Source organism: Acomys russatus, chromosome 25 (assembly GCF_903995435.1).
Source record: "Acomys russatus chromosome 25, mAcoRus1.1, whole genome shotgun sequence".
Lineage (NCBI taxonomy): Eukaryota > Metazoa > Chordata > Mammalia > Rodentia > Muridae > Acomys > Acomys russatus.
In genome coordinates, this window is record NC_067161.1 from 13291858 (window position 1) to 13309547 (window position 17690).

The 17690-nt window shown below is 49.4% G+C and overlaps 1 protein-coding gene and 1 non-coding gene across 3 annotated transcripts in view; both read right to left on the reverse strand.

Moving 5' to 3' along the window:
• Positions 1 to 3242, reverse strand: part of Rab11fip3 (RAB11 family interacting protein 3) — an 82650-nt gene extending 79408 nt beyond the window's left edge. Inside the window, exon 1 of one of the 2 annotated variants that reach the window (XM_051168429.1) lies at positions 1418 to 3242. In XM_051168429.1, coding sequence (XP_051024386.1) covers positions 1418 to 3148 — 1731 coding nt within the window. In that variant the 5' untranslated portion in view covers positions 3149 to 3242. The remainder of the gene's footprint in view (positions 1 to 1417) is intronic. The other variant, XM_051168428.1, reaches the window with a different exon arrangement.
• A 7496-nt stretch (positions 3243 to 10738) lies between these two features.
• Positions 10739 to 10869, reverse strand: LOC127208865 (small nucleolar RNA SNORA17). Its single transcript, XR_007833133.1, has one exon. It is a non-coding gene; the product is annotated as a small nucleolar RNA SNORA17 (small nucleolar RNA).
• Between the last annotated feature and the right edge of the window lie 6821 nt (positions 10870 to 17690).

Here is a 17690-nt window from a genome sequence, read left to right on the forward strand (position 1 = left end):
TAAAGAGAAGACACATAACACCAGTAAACAACTGCCAAGCACCGGAAAGACCTCCCTAGCCCAGGAACAAGAAGGAAAGTCCAAGAACTCAAGCTCTATGGATAAAGGCCAGCAAGAGGGTTCGGTGGCAAGAAGCCTTCCAGAAGCTGCCTGGCCCCAAGGTGTGAACTTTGCAGGGAATCCTCAGGGCCCAGTTTTTTCCAGTGGCTCTACGGATGCTGCAGATAGAGAGGATTTAACAGGATGCTAATAGAAATATATCAATTTTGTCCTTGGTTTTTGGAGACAGAGTCTTGCTATAGCTTCAGGTTGACCTCGATTCTGACATCCTCCTGAGTGCTAGATGCAAGGACTACAGATGCGCGTGCCACCACACCCAGCTTATTTTTATCCCTCTTCTTAAAGACCAGTAAGCTCAAACATGCAAATGTACTTGAACACCCACTTAACAAATGTCTGCATGTGTGAAAAATGAATAACATGAAAATTAACAGATGAAATAAAGGGGAACACGGAACATGGATGGTATCTTCTAGGTTACAAGCAAAGCACACAGCCCTGCTGATGGGGACCAACAAAGACTCGGTCTTGGAGCCAGCTTCCCCAGGAGCTGGTGGCAGATGTGTGGGAGGCTCTTGCACCTGAATTGTGCCTCTGTGACCCTTCAAAACATCTCACCTCTCCTCTAAGAGCGGAGGCTCTGAAGGCCCTGCTAGACTTGGCACCTGCCATGCACAAAACTCCTGGCCTCATTCTCTTCCTTTTCCTCTGCGTGTACTAGTGAGTGTGTGCATGCATGCACGCATGTGTCTTTTGAAATGGGGTCTAACTTTGTAGCCCAAGTTATTCTTGAACTCACTGTATAGACTAGGCTGGCCTTGAACTTGCAGCAATCCTGCCTCAGCCTCTCAAATGCTGGGACTACAGGCATGCACCATCATGCCCAGCTTAAGACTTATTTTGTGCTTGTTGATTTTGCCGCTTTACTGTCCAGCAGAAATCCTTTATGTGGTACAAAGGACTGAACTCTGGGCCAAGAGCATGAGGCAAGTGCTATGTCCACTCATCCACATCTTCAGCCAGAAGTTAGCATTTTCAATTTCTAGGACCTTCTTCTGGCCTCTACGCTCTCTCTCCATCAAAGCCTAGTACAACAAATGGTAAACACACAGAATAAATTAACTCTACTCAAGTAGTCTGGCCTCTGATGTCCTAACATGGGTGGCAGAAGGGAGGCACTTTAGAGAGTTTCCCACTCATAGGCCCTGGAAATAAATAGCAAGTGTAACGCCAGAGACGTGGTCACTTGACTCACGGGTATACCTTCCTCTAAGAAGGAAGGGGAGATTCTGGAAAACTATCCTGATGAACAGAAATCAGACACCTCTCCCGACCAGAGCTGCAGTAGGCTTATTACCTGTTCTGCCCCATAGACCGTGGCGAACTGAATGAAATCCTCGATGCGGACAAAGCCATCCCCATCCCTGTCCAGGGCATCGAACACAGTCCTGAGGCGCGCACCCTCTTCCTGGGCTGTCCCGGGCTCGCTGGGCAGCGACAACGCCGAGCCTGGGTCCGAGGGTGGCCCAGGACATGCCTGGAGCAGCTCGCCCTCGGTTGGTAAGTGCTCTAGGGGTAGGCCCCGCGTAGGGCAGCAGTCTTCCAGCTCCTCTGGCCAGCTGCACGGGGCTTTGGGCTTCTCCGACTCTTTGAACTGTAGACACGAAACTTTGGGTTCCTCTCTATTCTCCGGCCAGAAGCAGGGTGCGTCGGGCTCGTCCTGCCAGCACCGCATAGTGTTCTGCTCCTCCGGCCAGAGGCACAGCACCTGGGGCTCCTCGGACCAACAGTGAGATGCGTCTGACCCCTCTGGTTCGTTGGACCAGAAACATGGTCCGTTGGGTGCGTCAGGCTCCTCCGGCTCCTCCAACCAGCAGCGAGATGCAGTGGGCTCCTCTGGTTCCTTGACCAAGAGACACAGTCCATCGGGTTGCCCCAACCACAGGTGAGGGGCATCAGGCTCCTCTGGCATCTCTGGCTCCTTGGCCAAGAGGCACCTTGTGTCCGCCTCCTGGGCACTGCAGCGAGGGGCGTCGGGTTCTTCCAGATCCTTGCCCAAGAAGCACGGTGCGTCGGATTCCTTCCACTCCTTGGTCAAGTGGCACGGTGCGTCTGGTTCCTGGGACCAGCAGCGAGGGGCGTCGGGTTCCTCCAGCTCCTTAACCAAGTCACAGGATGCGTCGGGCTCCTGGGGCCAGCAGCGAGGGGCGTCGGGTTCCTCCAGCTCCGTAGCCAAGTGGCACGGTGCGTCTGGCTCCTGGGACCAACAGCGAGGGGCGTCGGGTTCCTCCAGCTCCGTAGCCAAGTGGCACGGTGCGTCTGGCTCCTGGGACCAGCAGTGAGGGGCGTCGGGTTCCTCCAACTCCTTGGTTAAGAGGCAGGTTGCATCCGACTCCTGGGACCAGCAGCGAAGAGCGTCCGGTTCCTGGGACCAGCAGTGAGGGGTGTCGGGTTCCTCCAACTCCTTGGTTAAGAGGCAGGTTGCATCCGACTCCTGGGACCAGCAGCGAGGGGCGTCGGGTTCCTCCAACTCCTTGGTTAAGAGGCAGGTTGCATCCGACTGCTGGGACCAGCAGCGAGGGGTGTCGGGTTCCTCCAGCTCCGTAGCCAAGACACAGGATGCGTCGGGCTCCTGGGACCAGCACTGAGCGGGGTCGGGTTTCTCTAGCTCCTTGGCCAAGTGGCGCGGTGCGACTGGCTCCTGAGGCCAGCAGCGAGGGGCGTTGGGTTCCTCCAGCCCCCTGGTCAAGAGGCAGGTTGCGTCCGGCTCCTGGGACCAGCAGAGAGGGGATTCGGGTTCCTCCAACTCCTTAGCCAAATGACAGGATACATCGGGCTCCTGGGACCAGCAGCGAGGAGCGTTGGGCTCTTTGGCCCAGCGACTAGGAGCGTCAGGATCCTCTACCTTTTCGAGCCAGCAGACTGGCGCGTTGGGTCCCTCTGGCCACCGTTGAAGCTGGGCGTGTTCCTCGGGCTCATCTGACCAGCCGCGAGGAGCGTCGGGCCCCACCGGCCCCTTGACCCCGCGCTGGGGCCCAGACGCCGGCTCGTCGTGCTCCGACAGGGAGGTCGGCTGGCTCAGCTCCATGATCCGGCGCCGGCTAAACTAGGGATGATACGAGAGGCGCGGAAGGTAGACAAAGGCGCTCAGGGCGCGGCGGCGGGCGCGGGCATCCCCGCGGCGACGCGGGCGGGCGCGCGCGGGGCGCCCGGGCTGCTGGGGCTGGCGCTCGGGCCCTGCTCTGCCCTCGCCCATCTTCGCACCGCACCTTAGCGGCTCCTGGCCCCGCAGCGCGGCTGCCGCAGGCCCATGGCGGCAGCGCGGCCCGAACGATGTGAGAACTCGGCGGCGGGGAGCGGACGGTAGGAGGCAAGCATCAGCCGGGTAGCGGAGGCTGAAGCCTGATCGCCAGCGCTTAGGGACCCAGTGAGGGACGCCGGCGCCGGCCCGCCCTCCGTCGCGCGTGACGTCAGCACGCCGTGTAGCCTGACCACGCCCCCATGGGTTGCTATAAAGGTGAGTTCGCAGCGGGGGCATTTTAGGGGCTACGGTAATCTGCCCCTTTCAGAGGGTCTGCACTATTTGCGGAGGTAGGGCGAACGAAGCGTCCTGTAGCGGGAAGAGGTGCCTGAGCATAGGCTTTGGGAAACTATTGCTGATCGGGAAACCAAACATGCTCATGTTCCAGAGAAGCCGCTAGCCCCTCCTCTGTGACTTCTTCACAAGATGGTAGTACCTACCAGAATACTAATGGACGGGCTACCAAATTGGGGCGCTCTGACGCCAGGTGAGGAATTGCCCAAAGTCACACCACACAAAGGCAGGATCTGTGGGGCTCACACATTCATCCACAGGCGCGTACAGTGAAGTGCGGAGGCACAGATCTTGGTTTTGTTTGATATGTTGTTTGGTGTCTTTTTTGAAAAAGGCTACCCTTTAACTCCTGATCCTCCCCGCCTTGGATTATAGACTGACCCCACCAATCCTTTGCAAAGGTTTTTACATTTGATACCTAGTGCTGACCGGGAGTATTGCCAACTAATGCCGTTGTCATCATGACAGGGTCATGGTCAGGGATGCGGAGCGACAAACTAAGCCAATTGGAAGCAGATGAGGTGCATCCAGGCAAGAACTAAATTTAGCCATCAGGGAAAAGTATGAACCAATTTTTACGTTCGTGGCCACCATAGATAAGTATGGTTTCATAAGCAGTTTTGACGAGAGCTAAAAACTGAGCTATGCTCCCAAGGTGTACAGCAGGCCAGTCTACTGAGTCATCCCCCATGGCGAAATTCCCAGCACATGATAGGAGGCTGTGTGCAGCTAGCTGTGGAAAACGGCAGGTGTCACGGTTCCCTCCTGAAACCGTAGTTTCACTTTCTTGTAAGAACTGTATGGGTTTTTTTTTTGTTTTGTTTTTGGTTTTGGGTTTTTTTGGGGGTGTTTTGTTTTGTTTTGTTTTGTTTTTGAGGAAAACACGTTGAAAGAATAAAGTCACTTCCAATAAAGCCCGATGCAAGGACTGGAAACTGTCTTTGGCCAGCTACCATTCTCAGGGAAAGTTCCAGTAAGTATCAGCCTTTCTATTTAGGGATGTCATGGTAAATATCCACCTGTCCTTTGGTGTTCTCAGTCAGGCCTAAGGCTGGCTTTCCGGGGAGCAGGTGTTCCTGTTGTGTGCCAATGCTAAGAAAAATATTTATGGCTTCCATGGTTTGTGTGCCCAAATAGAACCACAACACAGAGAATGCTTGCCTCCCTGTGTGAACCAAGTTAACTGGGCTGTTTATGAAAGGTTAAAAGGTTTGTTTGGTTGGTTTTTTCCAAGACAGGGTTTCTCTGTGTAGCCTTGGCTGTCTTGGAGTCACTTTGTAGACCAGGCTGGCCTCAAACTCACAACGATCCACCTGCCTCTGCCTCCTGAGTGCTAGGATTAAAGGCATGTGCCACCATGCCTGGTGAGAACACCATCTTTTCTTCCTGAGGACCCAGGTTCAGTACCCAGCACTCACATGGCAGCTGACAACCATGTATAACTCCAACTCCAGGATGCCACCTACTCAAACACCAGGCACACACACGGTACACAAATATCTATGCAAGCAAACCTTCATACATATAAATTGTTTAAATGTTTAAAATTAAACGGAAACTAAGATAGGAGAAATGGCTCTGTAGTTAAGAGCAATTGCTATGCAAGCATGAGGAGAAGATTCAAATCCCGATGCACAAAAAAAGTTAAGTGTGGTCCTGTACCCTCCTGTCACCCCTCAAAAATATAGAGACAAGGGGGTCACCGCGGTTAGGTAGCTGTAAGCCTCACTGAAAAATTAAACAGCTTAGTTCATTGAGAGATCCTGCCTCGAATAACCAAGGTGGAAAGTAATAGAGAAATCCCTGGCACCTTCTTCTGGCCTATACACCCACCCACACACACACATCTGTCCACACACACACACCTGTGTGCATATACCACACACATCACACACACACACACACACACACACACACACACACACACACACACAAAATAAGGTGGAGAGTGATTGAGGAAGAGGCTAGGCACTTTGAAGGTGTCACAAACATGGGCACACATAATTGTACACACGGGACTGAAGCAGAAGAGTTGACATCAATCACAGGCCAGACACAAAAGCAAAAACAAAGAAGAAAAAGAGAAGTAGCAGCAGCTGCTTTCACTGGGGGCGGGGGGGGGGGGGGGGGGGGGGGGGGGGGGGGGGGGGGGGGACACAAGAATTTGACTCCTTACTTGGACAGACAAGACTGAAGGCAGAGAGTGAAGGGACTCACTTTGTAGACCAGGCTGGCCTCAAACTCAGAGATACACCTGCCTCTGCCTCCCAAGTGCTAGGATTAAAGGCCTGCGCCACCACCACCTGGCTTGTTTTGTTTTTCGAGACAGAGTTTCTCTGTGTAGCCTTCACTGTCCTGGACAAACTCTGTATCAGATCACCCTAGAGGTGCAGTTACAAGCACTTGTTGGCTCCTTGTGTAAGTGCTGGGAACTAAACTCAAGTCCTCTGCAAAAGTGGTATGCACTCTTAACCTCTAAGTCATTTCTCCAGCCCCTCTGTACATTTTAAATTTAAAGAATCTACCAGGGCTGGGCATGGTGGCACACGCCTTTAATCCTAGCACTCAGTGAGGCAGAGGTATGCAGATCTCTGTGAGTTCGAGGCCAGCCTGGTCTACAAAAAGAGTCCAGTATAGCCAAGGCTACACAGAGAAACCCTGTTTCAGGAAAAAGAAATCTACTAGAGTGTTTAACAGAGTTGTACAATTTTAGATTTCTACCATTTTGGAAAAAAAACCCGGCAGGCAGTATATAAATTTATAACATATAACATATAAATTTATAATATAATAAAGATTTTATTTATATGTATGAATATTTTGCCTGTACATATATGTATGTGCACTATATGCATGCCTGGTGTCTGTGGAAGCCAGTAGAAGGCACTGGATCCCTTGAAATTAGAGTCTCAAAAGGTCATGAGCTGCCACTTGTATGCTGAGAACCAAACCCAGGTTAGCCACATGACTTACTGCCTTCAACCACTGAGTGATCTCTCCAGCCACTGAAATTAATTTTTGGTTGTTTACGTCTTTCTTCCCCCTAGAAACACGGTGTCAAACTAACTGTCAGAGTGATGTTTCTGTGCACTGTGTAAAGATTATCCTTGTGCTATTTAAATGCTAGTTTCTGTGCGGGTGCAGATGTGTGGTGAGACTTTGGCGTTGTCCTTTTCATGAGGTATCTCCTGTCTCAATGTTTTATAAACATTGTTCTCCATCTCCTTCTGGTTGGTTCTAATAAAAAGCTGGTGGCCAATCAGCTGAGGCAGGATTAAGAGGCAAGACTTCCAGGCTGGGGAGGACTGGGGAAAAAGAATTCTATCCAGCCAGGCATGCATGGTGGTACATACCTGTCATCCCAGCACTTGGGAGGCAGAGGCAGGTAGATCTCTGTGAGTTCGAGGCCAGCCTGGTCTACAAAGCGAGTCCAGGACAACCAGGGTGACACAGAAAAATGCTGTCTCAAAAAACCAAAACAAACAAACAAACAAAACACCCCCAAAAAGGAACTCTATTCATGCAGCCCTGGGGAAGCTATCTTCCATCGGGGGTGCAGACCTTCCAGTGTGGCAGCTTTAGGATCACACTCGCTCCTGCCTGTAACTCCAACCCATGCACTATAAGCAAGACTAACACTCACTGGTTCTCCATGATGAATTTAGAGGAATCCAGCTTTGTCATTGAGACCTTAGAAGACATAGATGGAGACCGGGTACAGGCGTACACCTGTAGTTCCAGCACCTGGGAGACAGAGGCAGGCAGATCTCTGTAAGTTTGAGGCCAGCCTGGTCTACAAAGTGAGTCCAGGACAGCCAAGGGCCAAGGCTACACAGAGAAACCCTGTTTCAAAAAAAAACAAAGAAGAAGAAGAAGAAGGAGGAGGAGGAGGAGGAGGAGGAGGAGGAGGAGGAGGAGGAGGAGGAGGAGGAGGAGAAGAAGAAGAAGAAGAAGAAGAAGAAGAAGAAGAAGAAGAAGAAGAAGAAGAAGAAGAAAATTTGGTGAGATTGCTCGGCAATTGAGGGCATTGACTGCTCTTCAAGAGGACCAAGGCTCAAATCCCAGCACCTATGTGGCAGCTCACAACAGTCTGTAACTCGAAGATCTGACACCTTCATACAGACATCATGCAGGCAAAACATATTTAAAAAAGAAGAGGTAGATGTTGCCTAGTCACTCCACCACCTCCAGGAGAAAGTCCTTGCAAAAACAGTGTTCTTCGTCAAAACACATGTGCCACCACGCCTGGCTCAAAACAAAAAAAAAAAAATTTTAATGTAATTTTAGCTAGGCAGTGGTGGCGTGTGCCTTTAATCTCAGCACTTGAGAGACAGAGGCTTGTGGGTCTCTGTGAGTTCGAGGCCAGCCTGGTCTACAGAGTGATTCCAGGACAGCCAGGGTTACACAGAGAAACCCTGTCTTGGGGAAAAAAAAAAAAAAAGGAAATTTTATGTTTTTTTGTTTGTTCTGTTTTTTGAGACAAGGTCTCTCTATCGAGGCCTAGCTGTACTACAACATGATGATGTGTCGACCTGTCTGCCTGGCACTCTCTCCCTCTCTCTCTCTCTCTCTCTCTCAACTTTTTACTGGTTCTTTGTGAATTTCACATCATGCACCCAAGCCCACTCATCTCCTCATACCCACTATTCACCCTTGCAACCCCCGCCCAGAGTAGGGGGGAAAAAAAATCTCATTGTGGAAACTGTAGTGTGTCACAGTGTGTCCCACAGTATACATTTTTGTCCACACGTCTTTGTTTGCTAATATCCATTGCATGACTAGTTGGTCTGGTAAGAGGCATCTGGGATTCTCAAATATCTTGTATCGTGGAGACCCTGTAGTTTTGGATCTGTAGGACCGGCCCCTTCACACACACCAGAAGTTCATCGAGTCCATAGATGTTGGGGTGGGCTGATTCAAAGCCCTGGATCTGGGCCTGAAAGGTATCTGAGCTGGTCAGCCTGCCAGCTTTCCTGTACACACACTATTAGGGCACCCTCTCCTGCCCTGCCCCAGCTGGCCAGTCCAGTTCAGCCACCAGCAAGGGCAAAGCCAACTCTGCAGCTCTCATGCCCTAGGGGCTGGTTCATCCACGCCCACGCCATCAGGGTCAGCTGTACTGTGCTGACCAGGCGAGGTGCAGGGCCTGCTCCCCCAAGTGCTGCTGCAGCAGGTGAGGGGCAGGGCCTAGCTCTCCTGTGCCCACGACCCCAGCAGGAGGGAGGGAGTCAGCTCTCCTGCTCACTATCACATAGGAGACAAGAAGCAGAGTGGGTTCACACCTTCATGGCTGGCTCACCCACAAACCCCCTCACACATTCAAGGCCATCTCTGCTATGCTGCCCAGGTGAGGTGCAGGGCCCACTCTCCCCTAGTGCTCCAGTAGGTGCGGGGCAGGACCAGCTCTCCTGCTCTGATGACCTCAGGGCCAACCCTTGCCAAGAGCCACCCTGTTAAGGGAGCTCATTAAGCATGTGGGCTGTCTAGGAGGTGATCTGGTGTTTGCAAGGTCTTGTACCACGATGCACCCCCAAACTGCTTCCAGCCTCTGACATGTTGTCAGGAGCCATTGATTTGGGGAAGTCCAGTAGGCATGAGAGATCTCTGGGATACATCACGATACAGACTTTACAAACAGCAGATCACCTCCTAGACAGCCTACATGTTTAGTGAGCTCCCTTAACAGGGTGGCTGTTGGCAAACCCTCCTGCTGTAGGTGGCAAGAGGCCAGAGAGGAACCAAAACAACAACAAACAAACTTATAAAAGCCTAGCAGGGGAAGGTTCTAGATTCAGTCCCCAACACTGCAAAAGTAACTAGACAAGAAACCAGAGCAGGAGGCAGCGGTCAGTGGAAATGCCTAGGCTCGGTGCTGGCTGCTTAGACTTGGGATGAGGGAGACAGAGCAGAAGGGCTAAGGTCCCAAATGGAATAGCATATACAAAAAAGGGTCAGGGAGGCAGGCACGGTGGCACACCCTGTAATCCCAGCACTCAGGGAGGCAGAGGCAGGTGGATTGCTGTGAGTTTGAGGCCAGCCTGGTCTACAAAGTGAGTCCAACAGCCAAGGCTGCACAGAGAAGCCCTGTCTTAAAAAACCAAAAAATAAAAAATGTAAAACCCTGTCTCAAAAAATGAAATAACATAAAATAAAATAAATAAAAAAGAGGCCAGAGAGGAAGAGGGTGTCTCTCCCTACCAATCCACTGCACAGGAGATGAGTGACAGGGCCAGTTTTCCCCTCTCTGGGCCAGCTAACCCACAACTCCTACAACCAAGGCCAACTCTACTGTGCTTCCTGGGCCATGTGTGACCTGCTCTCCTGAGTACTGCAGCTGGCTAGAGGCAGAGTCAGCTCTTCTGCTTTCATGCCCCCAGGGCCAGTTCTCCCATGATGCCCAGACAAGAAGTTCTGCACAGCCCTAAGACATCAACAGGTCCCCAGTCAGCAGCCGAGACCATGGAAGTCCTCCTGGCCTTTGGTAGTAACAGAACCTTGATGCTGCAGTACCATGGGCCAAGACATGGCCCCAGTGACAGCACTGGCCAGGCTCCTACTGTGGTCCTAGGTGGCGTCACCAGCTACTCACATCAGGCTGTTCCTCACTGACCTCCAGTCTCCAGTTCTGCCTCTCCTCATTGGGCTTGCATCCTTCTGTTTCTCTTTCTCTTCCATTTCTCCACCTCGTAGTGGCACCCAGGGTCTGAGTGTCTGGAGCTTCTCAGGAGGGGTCTCAGGAGTGCTATACTTCACCTGTGCATGACAGCACCAAGCAAGGAGGTCATCTTGGGCATGGTCTGCACAAGACACACACACGCACGCACGCACCAGGCCGGCTTGGCACCTGGAATGATGGGCATCTCAGGCTAGCTCCCTGTCTGGGTCCCATGGTGCTAGACTGGTGGTGTCTTGGGCTCACTCCTCCCCCGAGCCAGCCCACATGGCCCCATAGTATAAGGGTCCATCTGTCTCAGGCTCGTTCCCACCCTCACCCCCACCCCCACCGCACCCACCCCATCCTCCATCCCAGGTGGGATTCCTCTTGTCTCTGGCTCAGCCTTGGGAGCCCATCCAGACCTGCAAAGCACCTGACTCACTTTTTTTAGATGTTCACAGGTCGGAACACTGAGCATAGGCTTAGCCTCTCTCCTCTCTGCCACCTACTGACGCACACGTGACACAGCAGCCACATCTGCAATGCCTCAAGGGACAGGTGCCTGTCTCTTTAAAAAAAAAAAAAAATGTATAGCCAGGCATAGTGGCGCCCAACAGAGGCAGAGGCAGGTGGATAGCTGTGAGTTCAAGACCAGCCTGGTCTACAGAGCAAGTCCAGGACAGCCAAAGCTAACACAGAGAGACCCTGTCTCGAAAAACCACACACACAAAAAGAAAAATGTATGATTTTTAGCCAGGCAGTGGAAGCACAGGTCTTTAATCCCGGTTCTCAAGAGGCAGAGGCAGCGGATCTCTGAGTTAGAAGCCAGTCTGTTCTACAGAGTGAGTTCTAGGACAGCTAGGACTACACAGAGAGACCCAGTCTCCAAAAAAGTTTTTTGAGTTTTTGTTTGTTTCTTTGTTTTTTGTTTTGATTTGTTTTTTGTTTTTGTTTCTGTCCTGAAACTTGCTCTGTAGACCAATCTGGCTTTGAGCTCACTGAAATCTGTCTGCCTCCGCCTAGGAAGCACAGGAATTAAAGGCGTGAACCTGGCTTCAGAAAAGAATTTTTTGACCAGCCATGACAGCTAGCACACACTTTTATCCTAGCGTTTGGGAGCCAGCCTGCTCTATATATCACTTTCCAGGTCAGCCAGATTTGTTCCCAGCAGCCACATGGTGGCTAACAACCATCTGTGACTCCATTCCAGAGGGTCTCACACCCTTTTCTGGCCTCTGCGTGCACTGCACACAGTGACGCTTTACTGTATGATGGTTTCAGGGCTGTTGACACAAAGCAGAGTTCTAGAAATGTGCAGTTTATCACATATTATTTATAGCTCAATAAAGCTATAAACAAGTAATGCCTGAAAAAAAATTTTTTTAGCTTGTGTGGCACATGCCTTTAATCCCAGTGCTTAGGAGGCAGAGACAGGAGGATTTCAATAAATTCAAGGCCAGCCTGGTCCACATAGTTCCAGATCAGTTAAGGGCTACATATTGAGTCCCGGTCAATAAATGAGTAAATATATGAATAAATTGTCTGTGTGTTTATGTGCTGCATGCATTTGGTGCCTCAGCAGTCTAGAAAACAGTGCCCTGGAGCTGGAGTTACAACTGAACCACCTGACATGGGTGCCGAAAACCAAGCTCAGGTCCTCTGGAAAAGCAGCAGGTGCTCTTAGCCACCGAGCCATTTCTCCAACCCCTGAAACACTTTTGATTTGTAATTCTGAAAGCTAGGTTAACATTTTGTATTCAGCAAGCACACTTAAGTGAGAAGTCAATTTTAGATTCATATCACACACCCCGGGGGCCCTCCAGCAGTCAAGGGCCCAGAGCCTCTCATGTTTACTGATATTTTATTTAGTGGGAAGAATTTTTTTTTTTTCTCCTCACCTTCAAATTAGGCAAAGTACATTCCTTTGAGTAAAAATAGAGCGTGAGTTTGTAAGGCAGAGTTAATTCCTCCTGACTCAGCCTGAGGACTTGATGATTTTCTGATTTTAACATCTCATGCTGAAGTTGCCCACACCTGCCCCTGTCTCCCCGGGAAGCATCACCAGCCCCCTCAGTCTCCACCCACCACGCCTCCCTTCCTCCCTCTCACACAGCCTGGGGCAGGAGCACTGCCTGCGGGGCGAGCTGCATGCACAAGCCAGAGCTTCCTCTTTATAGCACCCATCAGTTTCTGCTCTGGCTGGCAAAGGTTTCCATCCTCCTCACTGTCCAAATACTATGTAATTACATATGGAAGAATTCTGAATGAATTCTTTTTGGTTTTTTGTTTTTCTGTTTGTTTGTTTGTTTTTTGAAGCAGAGTCTTGCTGTGTAGCCTTGACTGGCCATGGTACTCTATGTTTAGCCCAGGCTGGCCTCAAATTTATACCAATCTTTTTCAGTCTCCCAAATCCCGGGAGTAAAGGCACCACCACATTTCACTTCAACTTCCATTGTATTCATTTATTTATAGATAGGGTCTCAGGTAGCTGAGCTTGGCTTTGAACTGGCTATGTGGCTAAGAATTGACCCTTGACCCTTGATCCTCCTTTTGGAACTCTGGGATTACAACTGTGTGCCACCATGCCCAGCCATATTTTCTGAGGGTTTGTTTGTTTGTTTGTTTGTTTGTTTGTTTTGGAAACAGTCCCTTAATCTACAGCTCAGCTAGCCATTAAATCTTGACAGTCCTCTTAACTTCAGCCCCCTGTGTGGTGAGGTTCCTGCTATGGACCACGATGCTCAGAATTCTTCATACTTACCAGCTGTTCCTCCCTCCCTCTTTTGGCTGCCATCTCAGAACTGCACTTTGGGTTTCCAAGCTTCCTTGGCACCAGAGAAGGGGAACTGAGACCCATATGGTCTTAGGAGAGGATGTGGAAGGAACATCAGTTCTCCTCAGGGCCAGGCCATAGCTTGTCAAGTGCCAGTGTGGCTGCAATCTGACTCTGGCTCTTCCATCCAGGCCTGGAGCTCTGCAGCACACATCTTCCCCAAGGCCTGGTTTGTATAGTCTAGGAGCTAATGAGGGATCCTGAGTTCTCGTTAGATCTATGGGGCCAGAGTAGCTCTGCCTGCATCCAAGCGAGAGCCTGATGTGTCCTGAAGGCAGTGCCTCAGGGACCATGCCCAGCTGACCTCTGGGGCCAGCTTGGGAAGTCCTGACCTAGGCCCATTTGTCAAGTGTTGTAGAAGATAATGCTGTGCACCTGAAAACTCAGCACAGAACCCGAGACAGACAAAATGCCACTCACGACCTATCTACACATCCATTGGAGAGTTTCACCATGACAAAGCAAGTTTCAACTGTCCCAGGGGAGAAGGATGAAACAGTATAGTGTTAATCCCATCCGGTGAGAATAAGACTACTACCACAATTTTGTAGCCAAATTTGCAGTAAGGCTTATTACATACTGGCCAGGTCCAACCATACCTGGGCTTCGCAGAGTATATGGGTAAATTCCATTAGTAAGGCAAAACCCACAAGGCTACAGTGCGTCCTACCTTCATCCAGTCAGGGGCCAGCATACATCCTGATGTAGTTCCTGCCTATGTACCTCCTGTGAAGTTGGGGCACCCAAGCTTGCTTACAGGTGTGAAAACATATAAACAAGAACAGCTGCCAGCATTCTAGGAAGTCATCTGTCCTTGGGTAACCAGGGTTTATAGGTTAGAGGCATTTTTGTTTTTTAGATCTCCCTCTCCCTCTCCCTCTCTCTTTTTCTCTCTCTCTCTCATTTTTGGTTTTTGTTTTATTTTTTCTTTTTTTTTGTTTTTGTTTTTCGAGACAGGGTTTCTCTGTGTAGCCTTGGCCATCCTGGACTCACTTTGTAGACCAGGCTGGCCTCGAACTCACAGCAATCCGCCTGCCTCTGCCTCCCAAGTGCTGGGATTAAAGGCGTGCGCCATCACGCCCGGCTTGTTTGTTTTTTCAAGACAGGGTTTCTCTGTGTAGTGCAGACTATCCTGGAACTCTCTCTGTAGACCAAGCTGGCCTTGAAGTCAAAGAGATCTGCCTGTCTCTGCCTGCCAAGTACTTGGATTACAGGCACCATCACCGCTTGTTTTATAGATCTCTCTCTTTTTATTTTTTATTTATTATTATTAGTAATAGTATTGTTATTATTATTTGAAGGAGAGATAAACCTGTTTTTGTTATGATCCCAAGTGTGGGATCAGAACGGTCTTGTGAGAGAACAGGTGAGGTTAATCCCCTAGAAGACAAACCACCTCGTGCAGAAGCTTGATTGTTGCCAGCTAAAAAGATCCCGTGAACAGACTCTGGGAGGAGATATATAAGTGAGCCAGAAACAAGAGGTGGGGCTTTTGGAGACTTGGGATAGTTTTGGCTGTTCATTGTTCCACTTCAAGATGCTTCTAGAGAGAACCACTCGAGGGAAGGCTTCTGGCTCCGGGCTCCTGCTGAGGTTCCGGGTTCTGGTTACTCCAGGTTCCAACAGAAGAAATCTTGCTGATCATGTCAAGAAAATTGTTCCTTGTAACTGATATCCTTACAGTTTTGTTACTGTATTCTTTAATCTTCTTTTCCTGTTGTTTAGGTTAGTTGGGTTATACATGACGTACACTTGGTTAATAAGTTTGTAATAAAATGTATTAGTTAAGAAAACTGAACCTACAGGTTTTTTTTTGAGATTCTCTGTGTAGCCTTGGCTGTCTTGGACTTGCTTTGTAGACCAAGCTGGCCTTGAACTTTCAGTGATCTGCCCGCCTCAGCTCAGCCTCCCAAGTGCTGGGATTATGTGTGCGCCACCATGCCTGGCTCCTATAGATCTTTTTGTTTGTTTGTTTTTGTTTTTTTGTTTTTCGAGACAGGGTTTCTCTGTGTAGCCTTGGCCATCCTGGACTCACTTTGTAGACCAGGCTGGCCTCGAACTCACAGCGATCTGCCTGCTTCTGCCTCCCGAGTGCTGGGATTAAAGGCCTGCGCCACCATGCCCGGCTTAGATCTTTTTTTTAGTTTTTTTTTCCAGACAGGGTTTCTCTGTGTAGCCTTGACTGTCCTGAACTTGCTTTGTAGACCAGGCTGGCCTCAAACGCCTATAGATCTCTTAAGCACAGTTATTCCATCACATTAGCTGTGAGTTCGAGGCCAGCCTGGTCTATAGAGCAAGTTTCAGGACAGCCAAAGCTACATAATGAAATCCTGTCTCAGCCAGGCGAGGCAGAGCACTCTTTAATGCCAGCACTCAGGAGGCAGAGGCAGGCTAATCTCTGAGCTCAAGGCCAGCCTAGTCTACAAAGTGTGTCCTGGACAGCCAGGACTACAAGAGAAACCTTGTCTTGAAAAAACAAAACATACAACCAAAAAACCAAAGAAATCCTGTCAAACAAAACAAACAAACAAACAAACAAACAAAAAGTACTGGCTGCAGGATCCTTCTACCATCTCTTCTGTAGATGCTAGCAGCCATTCAAAGCCTTTAAGATGAGTAAGACTGGGCTGGAGAGATACCTCAGAGGTTAAGAGCACTGACTGATCTTCTAGAGGTCCTGAGTTCAATTCCCAGCAACCACATGGTGGCTCACAAACCATCTATAATGTGATCTAATGCCCTCTTCTGGCCTGCAGGTGTACATGCAGACAGCACTATATACATAATAATAAATAATTATTTTTATATTTTTTTATTTTTTTGTTTTTTGAGACAGAGTTTCTCTGTGTAACAGCGCTGGATGTCCTGGACTTTTGTAGACCAGGCTGGCTCACAGAGATCCGTCTGCCTCTGCCTCCTGAGTGCTGGGATTAAAGGTGTGCACCACCACGCCCGGCCTTCAGTCATCAGTTTAACAGAGAGCTGTAAGCCATGCAATGGGAGGAGGAGGAATAAATAAAGGAAATAGTTATTAAGTAGTCTGTAAACTATAACAACTGTGGGGCTGGAAAGACGGCTCAGCCCTTAAAGGCTCACAACCAAAAATGTAAGAGTTCAGTTCCAAGCACACATGCTGTCTCTCCAGCCACAAAAACAAACAAACATACAAAAAACCTATAACACCTGTGAATAAGATGAGCAAATGAACAGCTGGGCATGATGGTGCATGCCTTTAATCCTAGCACTCAAGAGGTAGAGGCAAGTGGATCTCTGAGTTTGAGGCCAGCCTGGTCTACAAAGTATCCATGGTGGCCAGGACTATAAGAGAAACTCTGTTTCAAAAAATAAAAAAAGAGCCCGGCGGTGGTGGTGCACACCTTTAATCCCAGCACTTGGGAGGCAGAGGTAGGCAGATCGCTCTGAGTTCAAGGCCAGCCTGGTCTACAAAGCAAGTCCAGGACAGCCAAGGCTACACAGAGAGACCCTGTCTTAAAGAAAAAAAAAAGCCAATTTGGTTCTAAAAAGAAAAATAAAAGTTTTTTGTATTTAAGTAGGTATGCTCATTTCAATATTTTTATTAATGTATTTCTTTTTAAAGATGTATTTACTTATTTATTATGTATACAGTATTCTGCCTGCACATACACATGAATGCCAGAAGAGGGCACCAGATCTCATTATTGGTTATGAGCCATCATGTGGTTTTGGGAATTGAACTCAGGGTCTTTTGAAGAGCAGACAGTGCTCTTTACCTCTGAGCCATCTCTCCAGCCCAATCAAATGTATTTCTATGTCCAAGCAAATAACAAAACAAACAGACAAAAAACACTGGGTGCTTTTGCAAATGGTCTAGGTTCAATTCTTAGCACCCCAATCCCAGGGGATCTGATGCTCTCTTCTGGCCTCTACAGGCACTGCATACACAGGGTGCATAAACACAATCAGGCACTGCATACACAGGGTGCATAAACACAATCAGGCACTGCATACGCAGGCTGCATAAACACACAGGCACTGCATACGCAGGGTGCATAAACACAATCAGGCAACACATTCTTTTTGTTTTGTTTTGGTTTGGTTTGGTTTTATTTTTTGAGACAGGGTTTCTCTGTGTAGCCTTGGCTGTCCTGGACTTACTTTGTAGACTAGGCTGGCCTCAAACTCACAGAGATCCACCTGCCTCTGCCTCCTGAGGGCCGGAATTGCAAGCATGCACCACCACGCCTGGCCCCAGGCAACACATTCATACATATAAAGTAATAAAAACTCAAAAACAAAATAATACTGTTGAAGTGAAGAGGTTATCCTCAGGTGCCAATGAGAGAGCTCAGTGGGTAAGGACACTGTTAGCTTCACACTCAGAGCTTGATCACTGAAACCCACATAAAGGAAGGGGGGATCTGACAGCAAACAGTGGTCCTCTAAGCTTGGCATGGTGGCGCACACCTGTGATCCCAGCACTCGGGAGGCAAAGGCAGGCTGATCTCTGCGAGTTCAAGGCCAGTCTGGTCTACAAAGCAAGGCTACACAGAGAAACCCTGTCTTGA